Below are 21,034 nucleotides of genomic sequence, written 5' to 3' on the forward strand. Positions count from 1 at the left end.
GGGGGTGATGAAGACGTTTGCGGGTCTAATAATGTGGCTGGTTGCCCAACTTTGTGAATACACCAGACACTGGCCCAACGTGACACTGTAAATGAGCCACTGGCAGGATAGATGGACGCCATCTCAAGGAAGCCGTCTAAACCGAAAAGGCCAAGGAAACCAAGGCGGTGAGAGAAACCGAGGGCCGCGCGTGGGGCAGGGCCCCGTGCGAATGGCCGACAGCTCCGAGGCCTCGCGCCGGGCCCCGGGTCACCGACCGCCGCAGGCAGAGGGGCCTCGGGGCCGCGAGGCCGTGGCAGGTGTGCGCCTGAAGGAAGGGCGGGGACGAGGAGCGCGGCGCGCGCGCGGCAGGTGGCCCCAGGCGCGCCCCCGAGCGCCGGGGCGGGGTCTGCGCGCGCCCGCGGCCCGAGGGGGTGTGGCGCGGGCGCGCGGTTCCCGGGGCTGCCTGAGCCGCCGGCCGCGACGAGGGGGAGAGACGCGCGCCGCGGCCGCGGCCCCGGCGCGAGGGGCGTCGGCTCGCGGGCGGGGACCCGGCGGCTCTCGGGGCCTGGCCTGCGCCCTGGGCCTCTCCCCGGCTCCGCGGAGAGCGGCCCTCGCGCGCGAGCCCCGCCGCTCGGTCCTCCCCGGGCGCCCCCGCCCGGCGCGGTGGTACGGTCCGGGTTTAAAAGGCCCCGGCGGCGGCGGCGGGCCGGCCCAGTGTGTGGGCGGCGGCGGCGGCGCTGGCGCGCGGGCTGCGGGGTGCGGCGGCGGCGGCGGCGGCGGCGGGGCGCGCGAACGGGGCCGGTGTGGGGCTGGAGGGCGGTCCCCCGGAGCCAGCGGCGGCGAAGGGGCAGGTAGGTGGCCGCCATCCCCTGCCTCCCGTGGGGGTCCCTCCTGCTCGGCGGCCCGGGGCTCCCGCAGCCCGGGGGTTCGGCTCAGCCCCGAAGGGGTCAGGCCCGGCCCCTGCCTCTCGGGCGCCGGCCTGACAGCTCCCTCGTGCCCAGTCCAGGGCCAGCCCCCTGCCCTGTGGGGGACCCTTTGTGGCGGAGGAGCGGCCGCTGCAAGGGCTGATGCCGCGCCGCCCTCCATGGGGGTCCCTGTGGGTCCGCCGAGGGGGGCGTCCCTGGTGGGGGCAGGGCGAGCCGGGCCAGGAGCACAGCGCGGGGCACTGGGGAGTGGGCGCTGGAACCGGGTCTCTGCGAGGGTCTGTCCCCTCCTAGGGCTCTGCTGGCCGGGCTATAGCAGAGAGGTGGGGGAGCCGGTGATGCCCCAGGCTCCCACTTACAGGCTAAGGTTTGGGGTGGGCGCTTGGGCTGCCAGTCCTGCCTCTCCAGGTCTCCCAGGCCACCTGCCCAGGCCCATTCTTCCGCTTGTATTCCTGTGCCGAGTGGAGGAGGTGAGGAGGGGATGAGGCCTTCTTCTCTTTCTTTCTTCTCCGGCTGTTGCGTGGAGGGTCCAGGATTCGGACCTGACAAAAGAGCCCCAGAGAGATGATCAGTCTGAGCTGAAACTCGGCAGTTCCAGGCTGGGTCTGCTCCTTGTTCCAGCAAGTGCATTTCCCCGCTTTCTTCTGTGCCTCCTTGGTTTGGGTCTCTGCACCCGCCCCCCCACCTCGCCCCGGCCGGGTACCTTGTGTCTCCCTGGGGGCTTGGGCACTGAGAGCGGAGCCCTGAGCCCTGCCCTGTCTGCTGCCACGACACTGCTCTACTGGCTTGGCTGCCTGGAGCTGGCCGAGGGCTGGGTGTGGCCTAGGGGTGAAGACCCAGCCAAGCGCAGTACTGCTTCTGTGCTCCCCCAGCCCATCTCCCCAAGGTCTCAGCTATATTGCGACCGTGGCCTCCTTTCCGTAGGGCTCCTTGGGCCCCCCTGCGTCTCCCCTTCCCCAGCGACCCTCTGGGTTTGGAGGAAGAGCTGCACGGGGCTGCCTGGGCATCTGTCTGGCTGCGCCTGAGCAGAGCCTGACTTATGTCTGTCTCTGTGCGTGGCTGTGGGGGCAGGCGCGACTCGGCTTTGTGTTGCAGCCGGTATAGGCTACACAGCAGGCTCCTGGACAGCTAGCAGAGGGAGGCCTTGGGCGGGGAGGCAGCTGCGGCCAGGAACCTGGATGTGGCGTCCTGCGACTGGTCTCAGGCTTCAAAGCCTTGGGCCTCTGTCCCGGGTGGTGTCCTGACACCCCCTGCCAATTTGCGATTGTTCTCTCCCTGCCTGTCCCTGTCCCCCAGCTGGGGTGTGGGGCGTGTCTGTGGCCTGGGCTGGCCACCCTCAGCTCGGGGGTCTGGTGTTTGGGTTCTCCTTCTGGGAGGGCCGCCCAGCCTGCCCTTCCCAGCAGCTGGCTCTGCTGCCTCCTTGGGTGTGGCCCAGCTGCGGCGAGGCCTCAGGGCCCCTTTCCAGCAGCGGGTGGGGGGTGATTGATGCCCCCGAGCCTGCCTGCGCTCGCCGCTCGCTCGTGCGCCCGGTGGAGGCCCCTCCTCTCTGCCAGCCGTGGTCACCATCTGGGGCTCTGGCGTGGTGGTGGGTGGGTAGCCTGCCCCCTCTGTGGCCTGGCTCCTGGCCTGCTGGGGGCCCCAGGCCAGGCAGGGCAGCCGGGCTGGGCAGCCCGGGCTGGCGCCCTCCGACCCGTGGTGGCCGTCTCTCCTCAGGCCCGTCCCCTGGGGCAGCCGCCGGCCATGCCCACCCTCTGCCTCCTCGTGCTGTTCCTCCTCGTCGTGGGGCGGGCCCTGGGCGGCAGCAGGCCCTTCCCTGCCTTCTCGGTGACGGACACCTCTCTCACCCACCTGGCGGTGCACCGGGTGACCGGGGAGGTCTTCGTGGGCGCGGTGAACCGCATCTTCAAGCTGGCCCCCAACCTGACCGAGTTGCGGGTCCATGTCACGGGGCCCGTCGAGGACAATGCTCACTGCTACCCGCCCCCCAGCATGCGCGCATGCGCCCACCGCTTGTCACCTGTGGACAACGTGAACAAGCTGCTGCTCATAGACTACGCGGCCCGCCGCCTGGTGGCCTGCGGCAGCGTCTGGCAGGGCATCTGCCAGTTTCTGCGCCTGGACGACCTCTTCAAGCTGGGCGAGCCGCACCACCGCAAGGAGCACTACCTGTCGGGGGCCCAGGAGCCTGACTCCATGGCTGGCGTCATCGTGGAGCAGGGCCAGGGCCCCAGCAAGCTGTTCGTGGGCACCGCTGTGGATGGCAAGTCCGAGTACTTCCCCACCCTGAGCTCCCGGAAGCTCATTGGCGACGAGGACAGTAGCGACATGTTCAGTCTGGTGGGTGAGCCCGCCGGCCCGCGCACCCTCTCGTACCCCTGAAGAGCCAGCTGGCGTTCCCTCCTGCCCTGGCCCTGCCGTCTGGAGGCGCCCTGGTCCCGAGGGGACAAGCCGCAGAGGGCAGGCCGGGTCGCGGGCTGGGGCCGCTCCTTCCGGCCCCCGGGCTCCCGCGACTGTCTGGGCGGCTGGCGCGGGCTGCGGGGCAGTGGCGCGGGAGCCCAGGGGCGGCGGCAGCGGGGGTGGGGGGTGGGGGGCCCGGGGTCCGGGGGGCCACCAGGCCGACCCCCCCCCCCTCCGGCCCCGCCGCCCAGGTCTACCAGGACGAGTTCGTCTCCTCCCAGATCAAGATCCCCTCCGACACGCTGTCCCTGCACCCGGCCTTCGACATCTACTACGTCTACGGCTTCGCCAGCGCCTCCTTCGTGTACTTCCTGACGCTGCAGCTGGACACGCAGCAGACGCTGCTGGACACGGCGGGCGAGAAGTTCTTCACGTCCAAGATCGTGCGCATGTGCTCGGGGGACTCGGACTTCTACTCGTATGTGGAGTTCCCCATCGGCTGCTCCTGGCGCGGCGTCGAGTACCGCCTGGTGCAGAGCGCCCACCTGGCCAAGCCGGGCCTGCTGCTGGCCCAGGCCCTGGGCGTGCCGGCCGACGAGGACGTGCTCTTCACCGTCTTCTCCCAGGGCCAGAAGAACCGGGCCAGCCCGCCGCGCCAGACCGTCCTCTGCCTCTTCACGCTCAGCGACATCAACGCCCACATCCGGCGCCGCATCCAGTCCTGCTACCGCGGCGAGGGCACGCTGGCCCTGCCCTGGCTGCTCAACAAGGAGCTGCCCTGCATCAACACCGTGAGTCCTCCTCGGTCCCGGAGGGGGGGACGACGACACCCGTCTCTCTCCCGCTCGGCCCCCCCACCCCCCCGCCGCTTGCTCCATCTCGTGGGGGTCCCGCTCGTCCTGCCGCCTTCTCCCTGCTCCTTCCCCCATCTCTCCTCTCAGCCCCCGAGGCCCCGGGGCGGGCGGGGGGGCGGGGGGGGGGGCAGCGCAGACGCTTCGGGCCCTGCTCCCTTCCTGGCCTCTGTCCAGCGGGTGCCCCCAAGCTCTGACCCCCGCGTACCCCTCCTGTTTCACCAGCCCATGCAGATCAATGGAAACTTCTGCGGGCTGGTGTTGAACCAGCCGCTGGGCGGCCTGCACGTGATCGAGGGGCTGCCCCTGCTGGCGGACAGCACGGACGGCATGGCCAGCGTGGCCGCCTACGCCTACCGGCAGCACTCCGTGGTCTTCGTCGGCACCCGCAGCGGCAGCCTGAAGAAGGTGGGCCCGGAACACCAGGGCAGAGACCCCCGAGAGGCGGGACAAAGGGTGGCCTTTGAAGACGGGGCGTTCCCGCTGTGGCACTGGGGGTTAGTGACCCTGCTCGTCTGGCTCTGTGGCGGGGCCAGACCTGGCCCGCCTCAGGGCCTCCCTGCCGGGAGAGCAGGAGCCCTCGTTGCTGAGCGCTCAGCTGAATGAGCGAGGGACCCGATGTGGGCCTCACCCCCTGTGCCCTCGTGTGCCCTCATGGGCACCGGGGCTGCAGTGCTGGCTGGGCCACAGCTGCCCCCATTCAGGACTGGGAGCGCCGGTGTGTCCTGGAGGGGAAGGAGTTGCGGCAGCTGCCACATCCTCCCCGGGTGGCGGGGGAGGTTTGGGAAGGGAGCCGCTGGTCCCTTTTCCCTCTTATCCCAGCTTTGTTGACGTGTCAGGCCGCGTCACACACTCCGCAGTCCAAACGCACCTTTCGGTGGTCTCAGTGAGTTTGCAGGGTTCCGCAAGCACACCCGCTGTCTCGTCCTGGGACGTTGCCATCACCCGAAACCCCCGGCCCCTTTCGCTATCGCCCCTTTCCGCCATGCCCAGCCCTGGGCAACGCTCGGCTCTGTCTCCCTCTCCTGGGAGCCCTTCCCAGCTGGCTGTGGCGCCCGCCTGAGCCCTCCGTCCCTGGTCTGCAGCATGGGGGGCGGGGGGGGCAGGGCGAGTCCCCGGCTGGAGGAGAGGTTGCCCGGGCAGTGGCATCAGGTGCCCATCTCGTGGCCCAGGTGCGGGTGGATGGCTCCCAGGAGGCCCGCCTTTATGAGACGGTGCCCGTGCTGGATGGCAGCCCCATACTCCGAGACCTGCTCTTCAGCCCCGACCACCGGCACATCTACCTCCTTAGCGAGAAGCAGGTAGGGCCGAGGCGGCGGGCGGTGGGCGGTGGGTGGGGGGGGTGGGGTGCTGACGCCACTGTCTCCAGGTGAGCCAGCTCCCGGTGGAGACCTGTGAGCAGTACCCCAGCTGCGAGGCCTGCCTGGGCTCGGGGGACCCGCACTGCGGCTGGTGCGTGTTGCAGCACAGGTGAGGGCGGCCGTGCAGGGCGGGTGGGCGGGCGCGGGCCCGGGAGGAGCGCCCCTGCCTCGTCGTCACCCACATGCCCGCTCCTCCCAGCTGTGCCCTTGTGGCCTCCACACCTTCTCCTCTCTCCAGCTAATGAGCGGAACCTCTACCCCAAGTGACGTCCCTGGGCCCTCAGGGCATGAGGCGGAGGCACGTGGTTGCCTGGCACTGGGGGCTGGGCCACCTGTCCCCTTTGTCCCTCTCAGGCCCCCACTGCTCTCCTGCTCGGGGGCTTCCTGGGGCAGCTGTGGGATGGGCCTGGCCTGACCCCACGCAGATGCTGCCGCCAGGGGGCCTGTCCGGGGGCCTCAGCCCCACACGGCTTCGCAGAGGTGCTGAGCAGGTGCGTCCAGGTGCGGGTCCGGCCCAGCAACGTGTCGGTGACCTCGCCCGCGGTGCAGGTGAGTGGCGAGGTGGGGGTGCAGCCTGTGCACCTGCACGTCGGGGATCGGGGGCCCCCGCTGTGAGTCCTCTGCTCCCCCAGCTGACAGTGGCCATGCACAACGTGCCAGACCTCAGCGCGGGTGTGAGCTGTGCCTTCGAGGAGGTGGCGGAGAGCGAGGCGGTCCTGCTGCCTTCTGGGGAGTTGCGCTGCCCCTCGCCTTCCGTCCAGGAGCTCCGGGCTCTCACCCGGGGGCACGGTCAGTGGGCCGGGGCTGCCCAGGGGTCGGGGGGCATTCTCTGTCCCTGACTCACCTGTGGCACCCCTGGGCTACTGCAGGGGCCACCCGCACGGTGCGGCTGCAGCTGCTCTCCAAGGAGACCGGCGTGGGGTTTGCGGGGGCCGACCTTGTCTTCTACAACTGCAGCGTCCTCCAGTCGTGAGTGCCGGCCTTCCCGATCCCGCGTCCCTGTGGCCCGTGTGTCCCGTCGGAGGGACGGGGAGGGGCGCAGCCAGGCCTGCTCTGTGACTTCGGCAGCCTCTCCCCTGCAGGTGCAGGTCCTGCGTTGGCAGCCCTTACCCCTGCCACTGGTGTAAGTACCGCCACGTGTGTACCAGCCACCCCCACGAGTGCTCTTTCCAGGAGGGCAGGGTGCACAGCCCCGAGGTGAGGCGGGCGCCACACGCGAGGGGGCTGGGCTCCGCGCGGGCTGGCCCCTGGCTTTTCTGCCTTTGGTCTCGTTTTCTGGGAGCCGCCTCAACCCGGGCCGTGTGCGCGGGCGGTGACGGCCGCCTTCCCCTCAGGGCTGCCCCGAGATCCTGCCCAGCGGGGACCTCCTGATCCCGGTAGGCGTCATGCAGCCGCTCACCCTGCGGGCCAAGAACCTGCCGCAGCCCCAGTCAGGCCAGAAGAACTACGAGTGCGTGGTCCGGGTGCGGGGGCGGCAGCAGCGGGTGCCTGCCATCCGCTTCAACAGCAGCAGCGTGCAGTGCCAGAACGCCTCGGTGAGCCCCCCTCCCCGGAACTGGTCTGGAAGCCTCCAGGGACTGGGGCGGGGGGGGGGCCCTGCTGAGTCTCCCGCTGGGGCTTCCTGAGCCGGGGGGGGGGCCTGCCCGGCTTCGCTGGGGGTCACCCGGCTCCCTGTCCCCAGTACTCGTATGAAGGCGATGAGCATGGCGACACCGAGCTCGACTTCTCCGTGGTCTGGGACGGAGGCTTCCCCATCGACCAGCCTGCCACCTTCCGAGGTGAGGGCGGGCCGAGGCGAGGAGCTCGCTTCCGGGGGCAGAGGAGGCACGAGCCGGGGCCAGGTCCAGCGGTGCCCTCTGTGCCCACAGCGCTCCTGTACAAGTGCTGGGCGCAGCGGCCCAGCTGTGGCCTCTGCCTCAAGGCCGACCCCCGCTTCAACTGCGGCTGGTGCGTCTCGGAGCACAGGTGCCAGCTGCGGGCCCACTGCCCGGCCCCCAAGACCAACTGGATGCACCCGAGCCAGAAGGGTGCTCGCTGCAGCCACCCCCGCATCGCCCAGGTGGGTCTCCCTGCCAGGCAGCCGCCCGCTGCCCACGGGGCGCTCTCCATCTCGGCTCACCTCCTCTCCTCCCATCCTGCCTCGCAGATCCACCCGCTCAGGGGGCCCAAGGAGGGAGGCACCCGGGTCACCATCGTCGGCGAGAACCTGGGCCTCAGCTCCCGAGAGGTGGGCGTGCGGGTGGCCGGCGTGCGCTGCAACCCCATCCCCGCCGAGTACGTCAGCGCCGAGAGGTGAGTGCGGCCGCGCGCGCAAGCACAAGCGCAAGGGCGCTCCGGGCCCCCTGCCGCGGCCGGACCTGACCGTGACCCCTCGGCCGCCTAGGATCGTGTGCGAGATGGAGGAGTCGCTGGTGCCCAGCCCGCTGCCGGGCCCCGCGGAGCTGTGCGTCGGCGACTGCTCGGCCGACTTCCGCACGCAGTCGGAGCAGCTCTACAGCTTCGTGGTGCGTGCGCTGCCTGCGCGCGCCGGGGGTGCGGCCGACCCTGCGCGGCTGCCACCCCCGCCCCGCTCAGGCCACTTCTCCCGCAGACGCCGACATTCGACGGCGTGAGTCCCCACCGGGGCCCGGCCTCCGGGGGCACGCGGCTCACCCTCTCCGGAAGTTCTCTGGATGCCGGCAGCAGGGTCACGGTGACCGTGAGAGACGGCGAGTGCCGCTTTGTGCGGTGAGCTGGGGCCTCCCCACCTCGGGCTGAGGGTCAGGTGGGGGCTGTGGGCGGCCACCGGGTGCCAGCCCTGGGCCGCCTGCTTGCTGCCACAGGAGGGACGCGGAAGCCATCGTGTGCATCTCGCCTGTCTCCACCCTCGGCCCCAGCCAGGCCCCCGTCACCCTGGCCATCGACCGCGCCAACCTCTCCAGTCCTGGCGTCTTCTACACCTACACCCAGGACCCCACTGTCACTCGCCTGGAGCCCACCTGGAGCATCATCAAGTAAGACCCTGCCCGAGGCCCCACCAGGGCGCAGCGGAAACGAACCTGACTAGCATCCATGAGGAAGCGGGTTCGAGCCCTGGCCTCACTCAGTGGGTTAAGGATCCGGCGTTGCCGTGAGCTGGGGTGTAGGTCGTAGACGTGGCTCGGATCCCGTGTGGCTGTGGCTGGGGTGTAGACCGGCGGCTACAGCTCTGATTCAGCCCCTAGTCTGGAAACTGCCATATGTCGTGCTTGTGGCCCTTAAAAAAAAAAAAAAAAAAAAAAAGGAGTTCCCGTCGTGGCGCAGTGGTTAACGAATCCGACTAGGAACCATGAGGTTGCGGGTTCGGTCCCTGCCTTTGCTCAGTGGGTTAGGGATCTGGCGTTGCCGTGAGCTGTGGTGTAGGTTGCAGACGCGGCTCAGATCCCGCGTTGCTGTGGCTCTGGCGTAGGCCAGTGGCTACAGCTCCGATTTGACCCCTAGCCTGGGAACCTCCATATGCCGCGGGAGCGGCCCAAAGAAATAGCAAAAAGACAAAAAAAAAAAAAGATGAAAAAAAATAAGACTCTTCAGAGAATAGAGCCTGGCCAGCAGAGATGGGGCTGGGGACTGAGGCTGTGGGCATCGAGTTATAGCTCCTCTGAGCCACACAGCCTTTGGCCCCCACCGGGTGACCCAGGGCTATGGAGGCCCTGGGCAGCCTTGATCAGGCTTGGGCAGCTGGGGACAAAGCCTGAGGCCCCTCCCCCTGTCCCTAGTGGAAGCACTGCCATCACCGTCAGTGGGACCCACCTGCTGACAGTCCAGGAGCCCCGGGTGCGGGCCAAGTACCGAGGCATTGAGACCACCAACGTGAGTGCCCGCTGACCCCATCCTGCCCCCCTGCCCGTGGCCTCGTGTGCCCGGCCACCCACCTTTGTCCCCACAGACGTGCCAGGTGATCAACGACACCGCCATGCTGTGCAAGGCCCCCGGCATCTTCCTGGGGCAGCCCCAGCTGCAGGCCCAGGGGGAGCACCCCGATGAGTTTGGCTTCCTGCTGGACCACGTGCAGACGGCCCGCTCCCTCAACCGGTCCTCCTTCACCTACTACCCCGACCCCAGCTTCGAGCCCCTTGGGCCCTCTGGTGTCCTGGACGTGAAGCCCGGCTCCCACGTGGTGCTCAAGGTGCCGGCGGGGCGGGGCTCGAGGGCCTCCGGGGGTGGGGAGCGGTGCAGGGAGGCAGGGAGCCCGGCTGACCGCACCCTCTGCCTGCAGGGCAAGAATCTGATCCCCGCGGCGGCCGGCAGCTCCCGCCTCAACTACACAGTGTTGATTGGGGGCCAGCCGTGCGCGCTCACCGTCTCGGACACGCAGCTCCTGTGCGACTCCCCCAGTCAGACAGGCCGGCAGCCTGTCATGGTGGGTAGCGGGCAGGGAGGCCACCTGCGGAGCCTGGGGTGGGCGCAGGGCCGGCTTACAGCGCCCCTGTGCCCGCAGGTGCTGGTGGGCGGCCTGGAGTTCTGGCTGGGCACCCTGCACATCACGGCCGAGCGGGCGCTGACCCTGCCGGCCATGGTGGGGCTGGCGGCGGGGGGCGGGCTGCTGCTGCTGGCCATCACCGCCGTGCTGGTCGCCTACAAACGCAAGACTCGGGACGCGGACCGCACGCTCAAGCGGCTCCAGCTGCAGATGGACAACTTGGAGTCCCGGGTGGCCCTGGAGTGCAAGGAAGGTGCCTGGGCAGGGGCGGGGCGCAGGGCGGGCAGAGGGGCCTCCCTCCTCCTGCTCTGCTCACTCTACCCCGGCCCGGGCCCCCCCTCCCCCCCCAGCCTTTGCTGAGCTGCAGACAGACATCAACGAGCTGACCAACCACATGGACGGGGTGCAGATCCCGTTCCTGGACTACCGGACCTACGCCGTGCGGGTGCTTTTCCCGGGCATCGAGGCCCACCCGGTGCTCAAGGAGCTGGACGTGAGTGCCCCCTGATGGCCAGCCCGCACCCTGTCACGCCCAGGGCCGCCGCCACCCTCTGAGACACCCTGTCCCCCAGACCCCCCCCAACGTCGAGAAGGCCCTGCGTCTCTTCGGGCAGCTGCTGCACAGCCGCGCCTTCGTCCTGACCTTCATCCACACGCTGGAGGCCCAGAGCAGCTTCTCCATGCGCGACCGCGGCACCGTGGCCTCGCTCACCATGGTGGCTCTGCAGAGCCGCCTCGATTACGCCACAGGTCTGCTCAAGCAGCTGCTGGCGGACCTCATAGAGAAGAACCTGGAGAGCAAGAACCACCCGAAGCTGCTGCTGCGCAGGTACGGGGCCCCTCGCCAGCCCTCCCCAGCCAGGCGCCCCCCCCCCCCGCCATGGGCCAGGCCCCGGCTGGCCCGGCCGAGCACGCCTTTCCCTCTAGGACCGAGTCGGTGGCCGAGAAGATGCTGACCAACTGGTTCACCTTCCTGCTGTATAAGTTCCTGAAGGTGCGCTCGGAGGGCGGGCGCCGGGGGGTGGTGATGTGGGCCGGCAGCCGGCTGGCGGGCCGGTGCCGAGCCGTGTGCGCGCCCGCCCGCCCGCAGGAGTGCGCGGGGGAGCCGCTCTTCCTGCTCTACTGCGCCATCAAGCAGCAGATGGAGAAGGGCCCCATCGACGCCATCACGGGCGAGGCACGCTACTCCCTGAGCGAGGACAAGCTCATCCGGCAGCAGATCGACTACAAGATGCTGGTGAGCGGGAGGGGGGGGGGCGGGCGGGCAGGGCTTCAGGCACGAGGGGCGGCCTCACAGGACCCACCCTGTGCCCCCCGCTCCCCCCCCCAGACCCTGCACTGTGTGTGCCCGGAGAGCGAGGGCAGCGCCCACGTCCCGGTGAAGGTTCTCAACTGCGACAGCATCACCCAGGCCAAAGACAAGCTGCTGGACGCCATGTACAAGGGCATCCCCTACTCGCAGCGCCCCAAAGCTGAGGACATGGACCTAGGTGAGGCCCGGCCCCCTCCTCCTGGCCCCCGTGGCCACGTGGCCTGAGCTCTGTGCCCTGAGGGCAGCGGCAGGGGACCGGAGTGGGACCTTGGCGCTGTCTGTGGCCCGCAGAGTGGCGCCAGGGCCGCATGGCCCGCATCATTCTCCAGGACGAGGATGTCACCACCAAGATCGAGTGCGACTGGAAGAGGGTCAACTCGCTGGCCCACTACCAGGTGAGGCGCCGGATGGGGGTCCACTCGGGGCCTTGGGAGCTGCCCTGCATGTGGGCAAATGGTGGCTCCGGCCCCTTGGCTGCTCGGCCGCCTGCACGGCCCCCTCTCTGTGTCCGGGGTCTCCAGGTGACAGATGGTTCCTTGGTGGCACTGGTGCCCAAGCAAGTGTCAGCCTATAACCTGGCCAACTCCTTCACCTTCACCCGCTCCCTCAGCCGCTATGGTAGGTGTCCTGTGCGGTGGTCTCTGCGGGGGTCCACACTGGGGCGGGGGGGAACCCCTGCCTGCGCAGCCCGCTTGCGCCCCGGCGGCCTCCCCGGGCCCTGTCTCCGGAGGTCCTGGTCCCCTCGGGCCCAGACGGTGCGGGGCTCCCGGGGCGGAGGGGGACGGCTGGCCTGGCCCCACTGGCCTAAGGGGCACAGCCGTGCTCTGCCCCAGAGAGCTTGCTCCGCACGGCCAGCAGCCCCGACAGCCTCCGCTCGCGGGCGCCCATGATCACGCCCGACCAGGAGACGGGCACCAAGCTGTGGCACCTGGTGAAAAACCACGACCACGCCGACCACCGCGAGGGCGACCGCGGCAGCAAGATGGTCTCGGAGATCTACCTGACGCGGCTGCTGGCCACCAAGGTGCGGCCGCTGGGTTGTTCCTGGCCCCGTGCGCCCTGCCCTGGGGAGCTCCCGCGCGGGCTCGCGCTCAGCCTGCATCCTTGCCGCACCCCGGCAGGGCACGCTGCAGAAGTTCGTGGACGATCTCTTTGAGACCGTGTTCAGCACGGCCCACCGGGGCTCGGCCCTGCCTCTGGCCATCAAGTACATGTTCGACTTCCTGGACGAGCAGGCCGACCAGCGGCAGATCAGCGACCCTGACGTGCGCCACACCTGGAAGAGCAACTGGTACGGCCCTGCGCCGGCCGCTGCTGGCGCCCGCGGGTGGTGGGAAGAGCAGGCTTTCCCAGGACACAGGGACCACGGTCGGGACCACGGTAGGGGCTGGCGTGGTCCCCGCGGCAGGGCAGGATGGCAGCCTGGCTTCCATGGTGCCACGGAGCACTGCGAGCAAGTGGCGCGATTCCGGAGTCGGGCTCCGTCAGGGTCTGGGCAGGTGGGACGTTGGGGGCGGGACTGCGATGCTCACCTGGTGGTACTGGGACAGGGCAGAGGTGCCGGAAGCCCCATCCGGCCGGGAGCTGCACGGCGGGGCGGGGCGGGGGGGGGGGGTGCGTCGAGACGCATGAGGCCAGAAGGGCGCGCTGCACGTCCAGCAGCAAGTGCGTGAACCGGCTGCTGACTCCCAGGGTCACTCTGGCGCCCGGGGGCCGGACGTGGCCAGAGGGGAGCCATGCAGGTGAGCACCGCGGGCGTCTGTCCCCCCCTGCCCAGCCTCCCCCTGCGCTTCTGGGTGAACGTGATCAAGAACCCGCAGTTCGTGTTCGACATCCACAAGAGCAGCATCACGGACGCCTGCCTGTCGGTGGTGGCCCAGACCTTCATGGACTCGTGCTCCACGTCCGAGCACCGGCTGGGCAAGGACTCGCCGTCCAACAAGCTGCTCTACGCCAAGGACATCCCCAACTACAAGAGCTGGGTGGAGAGGTGGGCCGCGCGGTGTGCAGGGGCGGGGGGCGGGGGGTGGCGGGAGTGGCAGGGCCGGGAAGCCCAGGGGACACTGCTGCTCAGCCGGCCGGGAAAACGGCCTGGAGGCTGGCCTGGCCACCGGGGCGGGGGCTTTGGCTATCGTGGCACCTGCTTGCGTGACCCGCTCGGAGTCCCAACAGGTACTACCGGGACATAGCGAAAATGGCATCCATCAGCGACCAGGACATGGACGCATACCTGGTGGAGCAGTCCCGACTCCACGCCAGTGACTTCAACGTCCTGAGCGCACTCAGCGAGCTCTACTTCTATGTCGCCAAGTACCGCCAGGAGGTGCGTGGCCCCCCCCTCCCCCGCGCCCCCGATGGCTTGGCTCGGAGGGCGCAGCCAGTGGCGAAGGCAGGGGGCTCGGATTGCTCACTTTTCCTCCCGTGACCAGGCCTTCGAGCCAGCACAGGTGACAGACGCGCTCTCTGCATGCTGGGATTTGAGGACCCAGGAGAGCGGCCACGGGCCGGAACACCAGGTTCTGGTCGGGCAAAAGTTAAGGGCCAGGGAGTTCCCTTGTGGGTCAGTGGATTACAGACCCACTATTGTCCCTGCTGGGGTACAGGATTCGATCCCAGGCCCGGGAATGTCGGCAGGCCCCGACCATGCCAGACAAAAAAGGAAGAAGCAAAGGTTTTAAACGGGCCAGGAGCACGGGGAGGGGCGAGCTCAGAAGGACGGGCTGGGGCCGGGAGGTGGGCGGGCTCAGCAGCCTTCCTGGTTCGTGAGTGGTGTCAGTAGGCAGGGGGACAGAGCTGGATCTGAGGACTGCGTTCTGGGCTGGACATGAGAACCCGCGAGGCCTGAGGCTGGGCGAGGGCACCAGCGTGGCCCGTGGGCGGCTGGACAGGGAGCCAGGGTGCAGGCTCTGAGCCCGGGACACGCAGGTGGCAGAGAAGAGGCGGGGAGGGTTGGGAGGGACGCGCAGAGTGGCGGGGCCGGTGGCGGAGCCCCTGTGAGGACCCCCCCCACCCCTGGCGGCAGGGAGGAGGGGGCGATGGGCTCCAGCCGGCGCAGCCCCCGGTCAGGGAGGCGAGGCCCCGGAAGGCTCGCTCGCTGGGGTCTGGCGGGGGTCGGGGGTGGGTCTGGAGGAGCTGGGAAAGGGGACACCGCATGTGTCCAGGGCCGCCCTGGGAGGGGCTGCACGCCGGCTGTGGACAGGAGGAGGAGGAGGACGTCCTGGCCCTGGAGGAGGATGCGGGACACGGAGCAGCTGGACGTGCATTCGGAGGGGGACGCCTGGCTGGGGGGGCTGCGCGGAGGCCGGGCACAGCACCCGCGGGCGGGGGCTTGGCAGGGGCAGCCGGTGTCCTCGTCCTCGAGAGCCCAGCTCGGGGCCTCCCCCCGCCCCAGGTTCTCAGCGCTCTGGACCGGGACGCCTCTTGTCGGAAGCATAAGTTGCGCCAGAAGCTGGAACAGATCATCGGCCTCGTGTCGAGCAACAGCTAAGGGTGGCAGAACCGGTGAGGAGGGGGCTTCTCAGTCCTGAGCCGTCCCCCTGTCCCGGGGGGCGTCTCACGCCTGGGTCTCGGGCTTGGCCCTAGATGCCCTGGATCGGGTGGCACGGGAGAGGTCACGGCCGAGATGCCCCCGGCACACCTGGGCCCCCGTCGTTAGTGCCTTGCTCTGGGCCCTGCTGGGGAGGGGGTGACAGGACCCAGCCCCCGCCCAGGCAGCAGCAATACTCCCCTCCCGCCCTCGTGCCAGGTCTCGTGGCATGGCCCCTGCCCTCCTCGCTATTTATGCCCGCGCCCCTATTTATTTATCGCCCCTGGCGGTCCCCATCTGTAAATACGCGCCCGCACCACATGTCGCCGGCCTCGCTCACCTTCTCTCCTGGTGTCCTCCTGGCTCCCTGGTGACCTGGTCGGCCTCGGCCAGGCCCGGGCTGCTCACCTTTGCCGCTGCCGGCCCGCTCTTCCCAGGCAGCGCTGGGGTCCTGGGGACACAGCCGGAGCGGCCCGCAGACTGTGGCCGTGCCCGGCGCCCCACCGCCGCCTCGCAGCCCCCCCCCCCCCCGGGCGGAAGCCTCTGCCGCTCAGGGCGCCCGGCGAGCCCGACCCGGGCCCCTGGCCCTCCGCCCCTCCGCCCCCTGCCCGGCGCCCGCCCGGGGCCCGGGCGGCAGTGCCTTACTCCCTCCTTCCGCCTCCTCGGAGCGGCCCGGCCCCGTCTCGCCGCCCTGGAAACCCAGTTTGCTTCGGGTCGTCGTTTGCATGAGGTTTTCTTTGCCGTGTGGGGTTTTCTCCTCATTAAATGTCGGGAAATGGAGTCCGCGTGCGGCTGTGGCCTTGGGCAGGTGGCCGTTGGGCCAACACGGAGGCGGGTGGGGGGCTGGCGGGCTCTGCCGGAGCTGGACGCCGTTCCTGGAGGAAGGGCGACTCCTTGCTGGGTTCCTGAGGATTTGAGGGGGCCTGGGCCACGTCCACCCATCAGCCAGTCCCGGGGGCCCTACCTTCAAGATACAAAAAGAATCTGCTCCCCTCTCACCCTCCGCTGCCCCAGCCCGGGCCTGAGAAGGCCCCCGTGACTTTGGCCAGGTTGCAGGATGTTTTGGGGGGCTGACGCCACGTGCCCGTGCCCGGAGGACTTAAGCAGCTGTCCCAGCACTCGGCCTCCCTCCCCGGAAAAAAAGCTGGTCAACTACAGAATTCCTAGCCTGGTATTTCTAGGTTGTTCTCTCATGCACACGCAGGGTTGTTTTTTTTTTTTTTTTTTTTTAATTTTTGTGGAAACTAACCCAATGGTGACCTAGATGTGGGGATTTTGCTGGTGTGAATAGAACAGAACCATTTGGGGAGGAGGAGGTGGGAAACGGGATAGTGCTGCGAAGCAGTTGCATTCTCTCCTCCCCGGTGATAATTAAGGGCTTCGAAATGATTTTCTTTTTAGGGCTGTACCTGCAGCGTACGGACGTTCCTGGGCTGGGGGGGGGGGCGGGAATCAGAGCTACAGGCCGACGCCACAGCTTGCAGCATCAAAGGACCCATGTCCCACGGAGCAAGGCCAGGGATTGTGCCCGTACCCTTCACCGACACTGCGTCAGGATCTTGACCCGCTGAGCCCCAACAGGAACTCCAGAAATGACTTGTTTGTTTGTTTGGCTTTTTAGGGCCGCACCCATGGCATATGGGAGTTCCCAGGCTAGGGGTCGAATGGGAGCTGCAGCTGCCAGCCTACACCAGAGCCACAGCCACACGAGATCCGGGCCGTGTCTGCGCCCTACACCACAGCTCACGGCAACAATGCCAGATCCTTAACCCACTGGGCGAGGCCAGGGATCGAACCCGCAACCTCATGGTTCCTAGTCGGGTTCATAACCCACTGAGCCACAACGGGAACTCCCTAGAAATGATTTTTTTAAAAAGGAGGAAAAGGGGTTCCCTGGTGGCCTAGCGATTAAGGCTTCAGCGGTGTCACTGCTGTGGCTCAGGTCTGATCCCCGGCCTTCCAGCGTCCGCGAGCCTTGGGCAGAGCCAAAAAAAAAAAAAAAGAGAAAGCAAGAGGCCCTCGCTGTAGCCACTCGGGCCGCCGCTGCACGCTGCCCGGGGGGAGCCGCCGCGTCCTCGCCGCGACCCCGGCCGGCAGCCCCCGCACCTCCGTCCCCCGCACACGGCAGGGCTCGCCGGCTCCGCGAGGGCGGGCGGTTCACGCGCGGCCCCCGTGGGGATGGGCTCTGCCCTGCCGCTTGCCTGGAAGAAGCCCCTCACACCCGGCCACGCGGACGACACCCAGGCTGCGACGGAGCCGGGCACCAGGCGGGGCGGCCGGTCGGGGGCGCGATCGGAGGGGAAGCCGGGCCCCCGCCCCCGGCCGCCGTCTGGGGAGACCGAGTCCCCGCCGCTGCGGGGCCCGGGGGCGGGGGCTGGAGAGCGGAGGCCGCTGGACCGGCTGGGGCGAGGATCCTGCTGGCGTCGAGTCTGCCGCAGAGCAGTGAGCAGCCGGGTGGGTGAGGAAGCTGCGCGAGGCCGGGAAGGGCCGCCCCGGGGCCTGAAAGGCAGCTGGGCGCAGCGCTCAAGCGGGAAGGGCCTGGGGGCTGCCCCCACCGGCCGGAACCCGGGGGGCATCGGGCAGGGGGCTCGGAGGGTCTTGGCTCAACAGTGAGGGAGAAGAAGGCCGCCCACACCGAACGCCGCTCCGCTCCCACGGAGCAATGGTCACAGAGGCTCAAAAGCCCCCAACCGCCCCCGGCCCCCGGCCCTCTAACCGCATCTCAGAACAAAGCTCAGAAACGACGTCTGGGAATACAAAGGCATCATGCCTTTCTCCTGAGAAAACATGACCGCCAATGGCAAACATCCGACGGCATCTGCAAAAGAGCCGCTTGGATACGTGTTTAGCAAAAGGCTTCAGATACAACAGCTTTTACAGGCAGATACTCCTTCTAACTAAACTCTTGTCACGGGAATTTTTCTTTGCTGATCTGACACAAAGCCAGACAGTCACAAAGCTATTCGAGTGTTTCTGGGTTGTTTGCTCTTGTCATACAAAACAAGTTTTTAGGAGTTCCTGCTGTGGCACAGCGGAAACGAATCCCACTAGGAACCGTGAGGTGGCGGGTTCGATCCCTGGCCTTAGTAGGTTAAGGATCCGGCATTGACAGGAGCCGTGGCGTAGGTCGCAGATGCAGCTCGGATCCTGTGTTGCTGTGGCTGTGGTGGAGGCTGGGAGCTGGAGCTCCGATTCAACCCTTAGCCTGGGAACCTCCATGTGTCGCGGATGTGCCCCCACCCCCCAAAACACAAGTTTTAAAAAAGTTGAAAAAAATACAACATCGTAAGTCAACTATTCTCCAATAAAATTAAAAGAAAAGTTTTGACCAAAGAGACCCGGTGGTGACCAGGATGTGGGAAACCAGCATCCTGGCGGGAGGGGGCATCTGCTGGAGAGCTCCTGAACACACTGAGAGCTTTAAATGTCTAACCAATTCTACCTCTTGTCATCTATCTTAAGGAAACAATCATTTATGCAAAGACTTATATACAGGCATTCCAGGGAGTTCCTGTTGTGGCTCAGGTGGTTAAGAACCCGACTAGTATCCCCAAGGATTCAGGTTTGATCCCTGGCCTCACTCAGTGGGTTAAGGATCTGGCGTTGCCGTGGCTGTGGTGTAGGCCGGCAGCTGCATCTCCGATTTGACCTCCAACCTGGGAACCTCCTTATGCCTCAGGTGTGGCCCTAAAAAGCAAAAACAACAACAACAACAACAAAACCCCAAACACCTATATAAGCATTCCACTGATTCATTACCTATAATATGGCTAAATTTTCAAATAACTTAAGTGTTCAATAATGTGTCCTTTATATGTTCATTCAACAAGTTTTTAAATTATTTTTTATTCCATATTCTTTTCTTTTTTGGCCACCCCAATGGCATATGGAGTTGCCAGGCCAGGGATCAGAACCAAACCACAGTCGTGACCCATGCCAAGCTGAGGCAAAGGCAGATCCTTAACCCACTGTGAGGAGCTGGGGATTGAACCTGCGTCCCAGTGCCACAGCGATGCTGCCGAGATCCCATCGTACCCCCGTAGGAAACTCCTATATTCTTTTCCTTACCAGCAGCATCAGCAAGCCTCTCTCACGAATGCCGCTGTGTTGAGATTGCATCTACTGTCACAGTATAAATCACAGTATTTGAGATAATGCCAATTTACATATTTTCTGATGTTTATATTAGTTCTGTTTATTTTTCTTATTGCATTACCTAGACTCTTGAAGACAGCATTTAAAATAAAAAAAAAAAAAGGGAGTTCCCCGTTGTGGCTCAGCAGTTAACACCTGACTAGAATCCATGAGGACTCAGGTTCGATCCCTGGCCTCACTCGGTGGGTTAAGGATCCAGCGTTGCGGCGAACTGTGGTGTAGGTCGAAGATGTAGCTTGGATCCTGCATTGCTATGGCTGTGGTGTAGGCTGGCGGCTACAGCTGTGATTGCACCCCTAGCCTGGGAACCTCCATATGCCCTGGGTGCGGCCCTAGAAAGACAAAAAAAAAAAGATGATAGGATTCTCGTTTCTATTTTAATGGAAATGTCCTTGGTATTTCACCAGGGTTTGTTGTCATTGTTGCTAAACTTTGAAATATTCTATATTACAGTTATATGTTTACTATATAAACATGACTATAACACCAAGAAAATACTCCAAAATGTTGACAGTAGTTAATCCTGGATGGCAGACGTCCCCATCCTCTTCCATCTCTCTTTTTGTCTTTTTGGGGCTGCATGGCATCTGGAGGTTCCCAGGCTAGGGGTCCGATCGGAGCTACAGCTGCCAGCCTACACCACAGCCACAGCCACAGCCACGCCACATCTGAGCCGCGTCTGTGACCTACCCCACAGCTCACGGCAACGCCGGATCCTTAACCCACTAAGCGAGGCCAGGGATCGAACCCTAAGCTTCATGGTTCCTAGTCGGATTTGTTTCCACTGGGCCATGATGGGAATTCCTCCTCTCCCATCTCTTAAATTATCTTCAGTTGACCTTGTAGCACGTGACTGTCTGAGTCCCAGAACCTCCTCTCTAACCTGAGGACAACGGCGGTGCTACAGCTGAAGATAAACTCAGACATAGCCTCGAAGCTCAGTTTTATTTTCTGTGGTTACGAACCATTTAAGCACCAAACAAATAAGCGGATCCTGAGTGCGCAAGGGCCAGTACGGGCAAAAGATGAAGCCCCCATAATAAAGTGGCAATTCTGGCAGGAGTCGCTTGCCCCAGGAGGGCTGCACTGTCTGGGGAGGGACACAAGGGCAGACCTTGGCCCCTCTCCCCAGCCCTGGCTTAGCGGCTAACAGGGGGCCCAAAGCGCTGCATGGTCCGAATCACCAGGGAAAGCTGGTCAAGAAAGTTTACGATGGAAATTCGGAGGAGGCGGGAATCGTCAGCTCTCCAGTGGCTGAAAGTGAGGGAAGTGACCATCAGGCAGGCGGCGGCGGCGGCGCCTCCAGTCCCTAGCTCGGCCCCTCCATCGCTCCCCAGCCGCTGCGATCTGCATCAGAGGTGGGCGCAGGGCACCGCGTCCGCTCCCTCCCAGTCCTTGAGCGTCTGGGGAGTCGCCAGTAGAGCGCCCCTCGGGGGACCTGGGCCCGCCCACCTGCTGCCACTCCCAACCCGCCCCTTCCAGCACTTACACGGCCAGGTCGCTGCCGCTCACTGTGAGCTCCTTCCCAACCGCCCCCCGGTGGGGTTCAGCATCTGGGGCCAGCGAGCCGCGGGCGATCTCTGCCTCCCAGGAGGACGGGAACGGTACGCTTAGGGCGCTGATGGAAAGTCGGTTAAGGCTGGGGAGTTGGTGCTGTGGGCCGGGTCTCAGGCCGCCCTGACCGGGCTCGCCGCCTTCGGCACCGTTTCCAGCCCCTCCAGACCCGGCGTGGCCCTATAACCGCTCCCGGCGGCCGCGGCCTCCGCCTCGCCTCTCCGCCCCCGACTCCTCCGTCTCCTCGTCGCTCCCCCCGCCCACGGTGGGCGGCCGCAGCCCGTTCCCCGCCGTCCCCTCGGGCAGGATACAAGACGTGTGGTCGGCTCCGTGGCCTTTTGGCTGCGGACGCGGGGTCTCCGTCCGCTTCCGAAGTGCGCTGGGCCGGCGCCACAGGCGGAACGCCCGCGGTGGCTACGGCAGCAGCGCCCGCGCCGCGGGGGCGGCCCCGGCCGCCAGGGCCACCCCTGCGGCCCGGGCCCTCGGAGCCGCCCGCCGCGCCGCTCGCGCCGGCGGCTGCGTCCGCCGCCTGCAT

At 66.6% G+C, this 21,034-nt stretch overlaps 2 protein-coding genes across 3 annotated transcripts; one reads left to right on the forward strand and one right to left on the reverse strand.

Moving 5' to 3' along the window:
- The first annotated feature begins 771 nt into the window (after window positions 1–771).
- PLXNA3 (plexin A3) lies at window positions 772–15,570 on the forward strand. 2 transcript variants are annotated; one of them, XM_047764445.1, is made up of 33 exons: window positions 772–833; window positions 2,619–3,242; window positions 3,554–4,093; window positions 4,379–4,561; window positions 5,326–5,454; window positions 5,523–5,623; window positions 5,940–6,063; window positions 6,147–6,303; window positions 6,384–6,483; window positions 6,597–6,711; window positions 6,849–7,049; window positions 7,196–7,292; window positions 7,383–7,573; window positions 7,661–7,806; window positions 7,898–8,018; window positions 8,105–8,241; window positions 8,337–8,507; window positions 9,249–9,342; window positions 9,419–9,658; window positions 9,749–9,892; window positions 9,971–10,205; window positions 10,303–10,445; window positions 10,525–10,781; window positions 10,880–10,946; window positions 11,043–11,189; window positions 11,283–11,442; window positions 11,556–11,659; window positions 11,786–11,882; window positions 12,098–12,288; window positions 12,386–12,555; window positions 13,042–13,254; window positions 13,437–13,587; window positions 14,656–15,570. In XM_047764445.1, exons 2-33 carry the CDS (start codon window positions 2,646–2,648, stop codon window positions 14,749–14,751), a joined length of 5,619 nt encoding a protein of 1,872 aa, XP_047620401.1. In that variant the 5' UTR covers window positions 772–833; window positions 2,619–2,645; the 3' UTR covers window positions 14,752–15,570. The 2 variants fall into 2 exon arrangements, with proteins under 2 accessions (XP_047620401.1, XP_047620400.1); XM_047764444.1 differs by having other exon boundaries at window positions 11,556–11,882.
- Window positions 15,571–19,871: 4,301 nt separating this feature from the next.
- Window positions 19,872–21,034, reverse strand: LAGE3 (L antigen family member 3). Its single transcript, XM_047764289.1, has 3 exons — window positions 20,811–21,034; window positions 20,435–20,563; window positions 19,872–20,199 (listed from the first exon to the last, which is right to left on the reverse strand). The coding sequence occupies exons 1-3, from the start codon at window positions 21,032–21,034 to the stop codon at window positions 20,085–20,087; spliced, it is 468 nt and encodes a 155-aa protein (XP_047620245.1). The 3' UTR covers window positions 19,872–20,084.

Source organism: Phacochoerus africanus, chromosome X, assembly GCF_016906955.1.
Source record: "Phacochoerus africanus isolate WHEZ1 chromosome X, ROS_Pafr_v1, whole genome shotgun sequence".
Classification (NCBI taxonomy): Eukaryota; Metazoa; Chordata; class Mammalia; order Artiodactyla; family Suidae; genus Phacochoerus; species Phacochoerus africanus.

What these genes read in the sequence shown, in the direction of transcription:
- PLXNA3 (XM_047764444.1), top strand. Translation starts at nt 2,646, where the DNA reads ATGCCCACCCTCTGCCTCCTCGTGCTGTTCCTCCTCGTCGTGGGGCGG. An exon ending in GGCCCTGGAGTGCAAGGAAG is followed by an intron (nt 10,206 to 10,302) that starts GTGCCTGGGCAG and finishes CTCCCCCCCCAG; the next exon opens with CCTTTGCTGAGCTGCAGACA. An exon ending in CCGCTCCCTCAGCCGCTATG is followed by an intron (nt 11,883 to 12,097) that starts GTAGGTGTCCTG and finishes GCTCTGCCCCAG; the next exon opens with AGAGCTTGCTCCGCACGGCC.
- LAGE3 (XM_047764289.1), bottom strand. Translation starts at nt 21,034, where the DNA reads ATGCAGGCGGCGGACGCAGCCGCCGGCGCGAGCGGCGCGGCGGGCGGC. An exon ending in CGGAGCCGACCACACGTCTT is followed by an intron (nt 20,564 to 20,810) that starts GTATCCTGCCCG and finishes ACTTTCCATCAG; the next exon opens with CGCCCTAAGCGTACCGTTCC. An exon ending in AGCGGCAGCGACCTGGCCGT is followed by an intron (nt 20,200 to 20,434) that starts GTAAGTGCTGGA and finishes CCTCACTTTCAG; the next exon opens with CCACTGGAGAGCTGACGATT.